This window comes from Syngnathus leptorhynchus, chromosome 4 (genome assembly GCF_054491065.1).
Source record: "Syngnathus leptorhynchus isolate UIUO chromosome 4, UIUO_Slep, whole genome shotgun sequence".
NCBI classification, from domain to species: Eukaryota; Metazoa; Chordata; class Actinopteri; order Syngnathiformes; family Syngnathidae; genus Syngnathus; species Syngnathus leptorhynchus.
This window is the reverse complement of record NC_141198.1, coordinates 494,164-502,503: the sequence shown is the minus strand read 5'-3', so window position 1 is coordinate 502,503 and position 8,340 is coordinate 494,164. Positions and strand designations below refer to the sequence as shown.

The 8,340-nt window shown below is 48.2% G+C and overlaps 2 protein-coding genes across 15 annotated transcripts in view; both read left to right on the top strand.

Annotated features, from left to right (window-relative positions):
• The first annotated feature begins 608 nt into the window (after nucleotides 1-608).
• LOC147057589 (3-hydroxy-3-methylglutaryl-coenzyme A reductase-like) overlaps nucleotides 609-8,340 on the top strand; it is a 54,936-nt gene continuing 47,204 nt past the window's right edge. For all 14 annotated transcript variants that reach the window (XR_015065933.1, XR_015065935.1, XR_015065936.1 and 11 more), the window contains exons 1-2: nucleotides 609-750; nucleotides 5,318-5,494. Coding sequence is in view for 1 of the 14 variants with exons in the window: in XM_085910794.1 (XP_085766920.1) it covers nucleotides 5,330-5,494 (165 nt within the window). In the remaining 13 variants the exon portion in view is untranslated. The remainder of the gene's footprint in view (nucleotides 751-5,317; nucleotides 5,495-8,340) is intronic.
• LOC147057590 (retrovirus-related Pol polyprotein from transposon 17.6) lies at nucleotides 2,871-5,309 on the top strand. Its single transcript, XM_085910795.1, is given in 4 exon segments — nucleotides 2,871-3,497; nucleotides 3,500-4,232; nucleotides 4,234-4,377; nucleotides 4,379-5,309. Coding segments are annotated over 4 exon segments (1,686 nt in total). The 5' UTR covers nucleotides 2,871-3,043; the 3' UTR covers nucleotides 4,734-5,309.

Here is an 8,340-nt window from a genome sequence, read left to right as displayed (position 1 = left end):
TTTCATCAGTGCAGTTCACACAGTGTTTACACAATCTTTTGGTGAATAGCTTTGGGGTTAACCCTAACTCACATTATCCACATAAACTTCGAATACGATTTTATATACAACAAAACGTGGATGATTTGCAAAATTGTACGGTGAATATGAAAACCTTGCTCATACCAACAGGTCAGTAACATATTACACACTCCCACCCACCCACGCACGTACGTACACTCACAGTGTCGGCACGCAAGACTCCCTTTTATCAATGGTTCTCTCCTAGCTCCGTCCCGACTACACACGTCACAGGCGTGACGAATGGTAAATGAGCGAAACGCAGCACGTCAACACAACTCGTTCAACTGCCAGACGAATAGGGAGCACATTTAAAAGGATAATAGGAATGTTATAATAGATTTTTTTAAATTTACCAAAACCACATTGTGTTTAGAGTGCGCTCATTCGACAGGTTGACTAGTGGTGCGATGAGGCGTCTTCACACGGGCCACGCCTACATTGCCGTCACCAAGGAAACGGGGCGCGGCATGAGCGTCACTGAAGCCGGTGGGCGCTGTGATTGGCTTAATCCTCGTATGATGTAGTAACGTGTGATGGTTCCATGTTGCCTCGCTTAATTGCAGAATCCGCTCTACTTGGATGAAACTGATTTTGGGAGGCCCAGGTCCAGCCCATTCCCCATCACCTTGACTAGAGTAGCCTTTATCGCTAAAGGTCTGTCCCATTCCATTCTCCTCGCCCTCACAGGTAAGTCACTCTTGTCTTGTGTGTATTTGTATCGGTCTTTTGCATCGGTAACATTTACATGCTCCAGTACCATGTAAACTGAACGCATATACTGAGCAGCCTTAAAAACGTATACTGTAGAGAGTTACCAATTCAGCATTTGTAAAAGTAAAAGCTACTTGGTCAACTCATACGCAAGTCCATTTATTAAAATAAGTCATTCTGTGATGTGTTCTAAGGGTGTAAACATCTGAATAATTATAGAACTTTCAAAGCTGGTTTTAAAATCAATAACACCACTAAAGCCTGAGAATCTCATTAACCTTTAATAACAAAAGCTATAAAACAAACATTTTATGTACATTACAATGCATAAGATAATAATTACATCACAGTACAAGATCTTGTCCCATTCTTAAAAAAAACAGTATATTTCCTGAAGATTGAAATGGATAAAATAGGCTAGTGGCCAAAAATGAAATGAACATCTAGACGAAAATAACACTTATACCTCATATGAATATAGTGTAATGTCCTGTATTATTTGTTGTCGTATCCGGGCGTGTGAGGGTGGGGCCAGGAGTGAAGTGACGTCATGCGGGTGGGTTGTGTGGGCTGGTTAGCTTGGCAATCAGTGTGAGGTGCATGGGCGTAAGTTGTGGCCACCAGCAACTCCTGTTGGAATGTGTTTTTCTGTTGCCTTGTTTTGTTATAATAAAAGCGGCGATCAAACCGTCTGAACATCCTCGACGCACTGAGGGGCATTACATTGGTGTCAAAAGTCTTGGGTTCACTTGTACGGCAACTGTTGTGTGTCAGGATGTTCGGCGACGGCGGGCGGCCGAAGGTAAAGGTGGAAGCTGAGCCGTGCAGCTGGTATGGCGAGCGGCCGAAGGTAAAGGAAGAGGCCGTGCCGTGTGTTATTGACATGCCCGAGCCGAGTTGGCCCCAGCGTGATCGCCATTTTTGTGGTGTTTCGTGCCTTCCTGATCGTGAGCCCGACCAAGTAAAGCTGCGTCATGACGTAGCGGCGGCGCTGGACGTAGGTAAACATGGCGGCGCCCTTGAGCTCGCGTGGCCGGCGATAAAAGCGCTTAAGTTTTCCGGGAAGGGAAGTTGGGAAGCGTATCGAGCTCAGTTCGAGTTGGCGGCTGATGCAGCGGATTGGTCGAAGAGGGTGGCGCTTTTGCTGACGGAAGACGGTACGTCCTCTCTGCTGCTGCTGAGCCCCGAGGAGAGATTAGATTACAGCGCGCTAATGAGAGCGTTGCAGAGGCGCTTTGGGGAGTTCAATTTAAAAGACTCTCTGCGCTGTGAGTTCAAGCAGCGTGTTCGGCGCTTGGATGAGCCACTCTGTTGCCTCGGCCATGAGATTGAGAGCCTGGGTCGGCGCGCGTAAGCTGGCATGCCGGTTGGAGTCCAAAATGAACTGGTACGTGATCAATTTATCGAAGCTCTCAGACCGGATGAGCTGCGCCCACACGTCCAGCCAGCCCATCCGACAGCGCTGGGAGAGGTGCTGGCCCTCGCCATGGAGAGGGAGATTGCAGTGAAGGGGACGCTACAATCATCAACCTGCTCCGTTTCGGCAATGTCGTTGTCAGAAGGGGAGGATTGCAAACCGTCGTGGGTGGAGGAGCGGGTGTGTGCGATAAAAACGCTCGCTCAGCACAGCGTGAGGAAGGGAGCAGTTAGCGTGTGCGCCCCGCGGTCTGCTGGGGTTGTGGGCAGTCTGGTCATCTGCTGCGTCGCTGCCCGAAGATGACAAACCAGCAAGGAAACGGAAAGGGGTCCGTGTAACCCGGATGACGCGGACCCTTCCAGATGGTGACCGGGAACAGCAACCTGCATGTGGAAGGGCTGTGTGCCGAGACACCCATGTCTAGAGTGAGCCTGTTGTGATGCTCGGATGGACAGACGTGGAGGACCCCAGCCATGTTTGCGTGCTGATCGGAAATGTTTCCTGCACGGCCCTGGTGGACACAGGGTCTTCAGCCACAATTGTGAGGTTTGATGTTCCAGTGGGAACTGTCTTGCAATCGACTTAACAAACTGAGGACGGTGACTGGTGAAACAGCCCAGATGAAAGGAAAAGGGACCTTTGCATTTACCTGGGGGGGGGGGGGGGGGGTGAACGATTTACTCAGCTTGGGTAGCGGATGAGAGTGACCCTTGTATTCTGGGCTCGGACTATTTGAAAGCTGCAAAGTGTGTGGTGGACTTGAGTGCTGGAGTGCTCACCCTGCCGGATGGTCAGCATGTGGAGCTGATTGCGGCGTCTCAACGCAGCACTGCGGAAGTGAACATCGACACCATGGACTCTGCAGAGGAGAACCTGCAGGTGGGGACGACACCGGCCAGCCCTCCCAGGTTAATCGCAGTGCTGAACCATCCCCCCCAGTCTACGGTAGATTGGGTACAGTTCGCTCGCCCCGAGATGTACCACTCACTGGGGGAAGCAACGTCGTCCTGGCCAGCTGCGTCAGCGGCCTTAGCCCCCGGTCAGCCAGCAGAGGACCGGGGCGATCCGTTCCATCTGGGAAAAGAACTGCAATGGGCTGGACTGGATGTCGAGCAGCGGGAGCAGTTGTGGCAGGTGCTGTGGAACTTTGAGTACTTATTTGCCCTCAGTGAGAATCAGGTGGGCCTCACTCACTTGGTGGAGCACCGCATCGACACCGGGAACGTGCGACCTGTCAAGGTGCGGTCCCGACGCTTACCTCTGGTCCAGCAGGAGGCTTCAGATTAGGAGGTCAGTGCCATGATCGAGGCAGGATTATAGAGCCCTCCGACAGTCCGTGGGTGTCTGGCGTGGTCATGGTGCCCAGAAAGAAGAGTGCCAGACCGCGTTTCTGTGTGGACTACAGGTCAATTAATAAAGTGATGAGGAAGGACTCCTACCCACTTCCGCGGATAGATAAGACACTGGACTTGGTGTCAGGGTCTGCCTGGTTCTCATCGCTTGACTTGCGCAGTGGCTACTGGCACGTCCCTCTGACTGTTGAGTCCAGACTTAAAACGGCATTTTGTACCACCTGTGGGCATTGGCAGTATAAGGTCATGCGTTTTGGACTATGCAATGCACCAGGAACATTTGAGCGATTGAAGGATACCGTGCTCTCAAACATTCCAAGGCAGAAGTGCTTGGTGTATTTGGATTATGTCCTCGTCCATGGTGGGTCCTTCCAGGCCGCACTGGATTCTCTGAGGCTGGTGCTTGGGAGAATTGCGGTGGCTGGACTGAAACTACATCCAGAAAAGTGCCACTTTATGGGGCGAGAGGTCGAGTTCCTGGGCCACCGTGTAAACGGCGAAGGCATCAGCACGTTGGAGGAGAAGGTCAGTGTAACCAAAGACTGGCCAGTACTGAGAGACCAGAAGCAGCTTAAAAGCTTTTTGGGGCTGGCCTCCCACTACAGACAGTTCGTGAAAGGATTTTCTTGCATCGGGGCGCCCTTGTTCCGCCTCCTTCGAGGTGACCAATCCTTCACGTGGACACCGGACTGACGGGGCGTTTTCCACCCTAAAGGGTGCGCTCATCAGTGCTTCTGTTCTCAACCCACCAGATCCAGCGCTGTCTTTTGTGCTGGACACAGACGCTAGTAACGTCGGCATGGGGGGAGTGTTGTCGCAGGTGGCGCCAGATGGTGAGAGTGGTGGCCTACTTCAGCCGCACCTTCAGTAAGAGTGAACACCGCTACTGTGTCACCAGACGTGAACTGCTGGCAGTTGTTTTGGCGGCACGTCACTTCAAATACTACCTGTGTGGCGTGCCATTCACCATCAGGACTGACCACGCTGCCCTGCAGTGGTTAATGTCATTCAAGAAACCTGAGGGTCAAGTGGCACGGTGGCTAAAGGAGCTGCAGGCATTCCACTTCACTGTGGTGCATCGGGCTGGGGCCCGGCACGCCAACGCCGATGCCCTTTCCCGCATGGGCGTGAGTTGTGGCCACCAGCAACTCCTGTTCGAATGTGTTTTTCTGTTGCCTTTTTTGTTATAAAAGAAGCGCTGATCAAACTGTCTGAACATCCTTGACGCACTGAGGGGCATTACAATATTTTGATAGTATATGCATGAAGCTTTGATTGTCTGTTCTCTGGTGGTCTGCATCAACCCCTTCAATATCAACATATCATTAAAAAAGAATGCTCAATTATTTATTTAAAAAAACATTTGGAATTCCACGCCCTGTCAGTTTGAAATACATAATCTCTTGTTTTTTAATGAAAAGGATTAAATTAAAAGGAAAGGAGAAGGAAATTAAAAAACATCACAAATCAATTAATTGAAAACCCTAATACATATTAATTGAGTATTGAAGTTAGTTGTTGTTAGTTGCAGCCCTAGTGGACATGATCATATTAGTTTCAAGTTTGGCAGAACCATTACCCTGCTCACTACTAAACCACATTGAAATAGACAACTCAATGCACCGCTGTTTTCAACTGGACACATTTAGTATTGTTCTACTGTGGCTATAAATGCAGATGTTGTTGGTGGTGGTTTTTCATGTAGTATGTGGAAAATTGTAGTTTTTTTTTCACCCTCTTAGTGTTGTGCTTCTCCCATTCCGGTATCCAACAGTGCTCTTCCACCATGCTGACCCACCTGTTCCGTATTCATGGCCTGGTGGTGGCTTCCCATCCTTGGGAGGTCATTGTAGGCACCGTCACCCTCACAGTCTGTATGATGTCCATGAATATGTTCACTGGAAATGACCAAATCTGTGGCTGGAACTTTGACTGCCCCAAAACAGATGAGGTGAGTGAATCCAATACTTTAAATATTAAAACTGTGGTTGCATTGTTTTTCATTTCACATCAAGCTGGTGGCCAGCATCTTGCCTGCCAGAATTGTACATGTGGATTATAGTTAAAATAGTTTATTTAATCTCCATGATCTCTTGCCACACACTGGGCAACAGCAGATCCTTGGTCTTAACCATATTTCTCTATCTGTCTCGCATGGTGCATAAGTGGTCAGTTAGCATGTCTCCCTCATAATTCTTGTGCTTTACAATTAAACTGTGGGTGGTCAGGCTCCCTTAGCATTCCAACACCATGCATTATCAAGCTGTCACAAGTCAGAATAGACCTGACATATTATTATTTGGATCCTTGTATTGCAAGCTGAAAATACACAACACCACTGTATATCATTAATGAGAATTTTCCATGGATCCGCGGATTTCCGTGTTTTTTTTCCGTAGAAAGTATCATTTTTGTGAATAGTGTAAATCCGTCGTTTATATATCCGTATAGTTTACATCCATGCTTGAAGCTTCATGGAATTGTCCTCACTATCCAAAGCATTTTTTTTGTAATATTTCGCCTGCCCGCCGCGAAGGCATCTTACAGAAATCGGCTTGCCTCTGTAAACCTGTAAACTAACTGGCAGCAGTGATGCGACAACATCCACTTTATTTTTTGCAGCATTTTGGCGTTTGTTTTTTACACCACCACAAGTGTTTTTACACCACCACAATGTGAATTTTAGATTGGGTTTTCATCACTTGTAGACAAGTATATATATATATATATATATATATATATATATATATATATATATATATATATATATATATATATATATATATATTGAGCAGTGTATATATATTCATTCACTGCTCAAAAGAATTAAAGGAACACTTTGTAAACACATCAAATTTCAATGGTGAAAAAAAAGTTGGATATCTATACTGATATGGACAGTTTAATGTCTCAGGAACAAAAGGATGCCACATCTTTTGATCTTTTGATCTTTTGATGGAAATAAAAGTTTTCAGACTACAGAGGATATAGACACCCCAAAAATCAAAGTGAAAAAATTATGTGGCAGGCTCGTCCATTTTGCCTAAATTCAATTTCTGCAATTCAAAACTCTTTTCAATATCTTGTGTAGCCCCTACATGCTTGTATGCATGCTTGACAACGTCACGGCATGCTCCTAATGAGACGACGGATGGTGTCTTGTGGGATGTCCTCCCAGATCTGTCTAAGGGCATCAATGAGCTCTTGCAAAGTCTAACGAGCAACCTGGCGGCGTCTGATGGACCGAAACATTCTGTCCCAAAGGTGTTCTATCAGGTTTAGATCAGGTGATTGTGAGGGCTATTCAATTGTATCAATTCCTTCATCCTCCAGATACTGTCTGCATACTCTTGCCACATGAGGCCGGGAATGTCGTGGATCAGGAGGAACCCAGGACCTACTGCACCACCTGACCATGGGTGCAAGGATTTCATCCCGATACCTAATGGCAGTCAGACTGCCGTTCTCTAGCTTGTAGAGGTCTGTTCGTCCCTCCATGGAAATGCCTCCCCAGACCATCACTGACTCACCACCAAACCGGTCATGCTGAATGATGTTGCAGGCAGCATAGCGCTCTCCTTGGCTTCTCCAGACCCTTTCACGTCTATCACAGGTGCTCAGGGTAAACCTGCTCTCATCTGTGAAAAGCACAGGGCGCCAGTGGCGGACTTGCCAATTCTGGTGTTCTATGGCAAATGTCAATCGAGCTCCACGGTGCTAAGTATTGAGCATTGGGCACATCCATCCATCCATCCATCCATCCATCCATCCATCCATCCATCCATCCATCCATCCATCCATCCATCCATCCATCCATCCATCTTCTTCCGCTTCAGGTCGCGGGGACAGCAGCTTTAGGAAGGACTCCCAGACTTCCCTCTCCCCAGCCACTTCAATCCATCTCATCCCGGGGGATCCCAAAGCGTTCCCAGGCCAGCCGAGAGACATCGTCTCTCCAGCGCGTCCTGGGGCGTCCCCGGGGTCTCCTACCGGTGGAACATGCCCGGAACACCTCCCCAGGGAGGCGTCCAGGAGGCATCCTGCTGAGATGCCCGAGCCACCTCATCTGGCTCCTCTCAACGTGGAGGAGCAGCGGCTCTACTCCGAGTCCTCCAGTGTTTTGGGGGGAGGTGGGGGTAGTAGTAGTAACTTCGTGACACAATCCCTCAAATCAAATCTTAGTGGTTTGGTAAGTTTCCTGGCTTTGAAATGAAGAAGCATACACTACATTTTGCCTTGAAGTGCAAGAAAAAAAAAAGATAATAAAATACGCATACACATGACTGATGCAAGTCAGTCAGGATCGCAAAGGGATGCACCAACTACTGAAGACTACAGGACAGGTCATGTGTCATCTGCCCCATATAACTCAGACTTGATTTATGTAATGCAATACCACAATGCACACTTATTGTCTCGTGGTGATGAGTGTGTGGCATACTGCAACTGAATCTAATGGAGTAATCTAATCATCACTTAACGTCAGTATTATGTATCTTAATAGCATTGAGCGTGGCAAAAAGACACCCAAAAATCTTAGTGGTTTGGTAAATTTCCTGACTTTCAAAAGGAAGACTCACACTACAGGTACTCAGAAACCCGGATGACAGAGCTTCTCACCCTATCTCTACGGGAGAGCCCGGACACCCTGCGGAGGAAACTCATTTCGGCCGCTTGTATCCTGGATCTCGTTCTTACGGTCTTACGGATCTCGTTCTTATGGCCACCTCCAGGCCTGGCTCCAGAGGGGGGCCCTGGTGACCCGCATCCGGGCGAGGGAAAACTAAGTCCATTTTC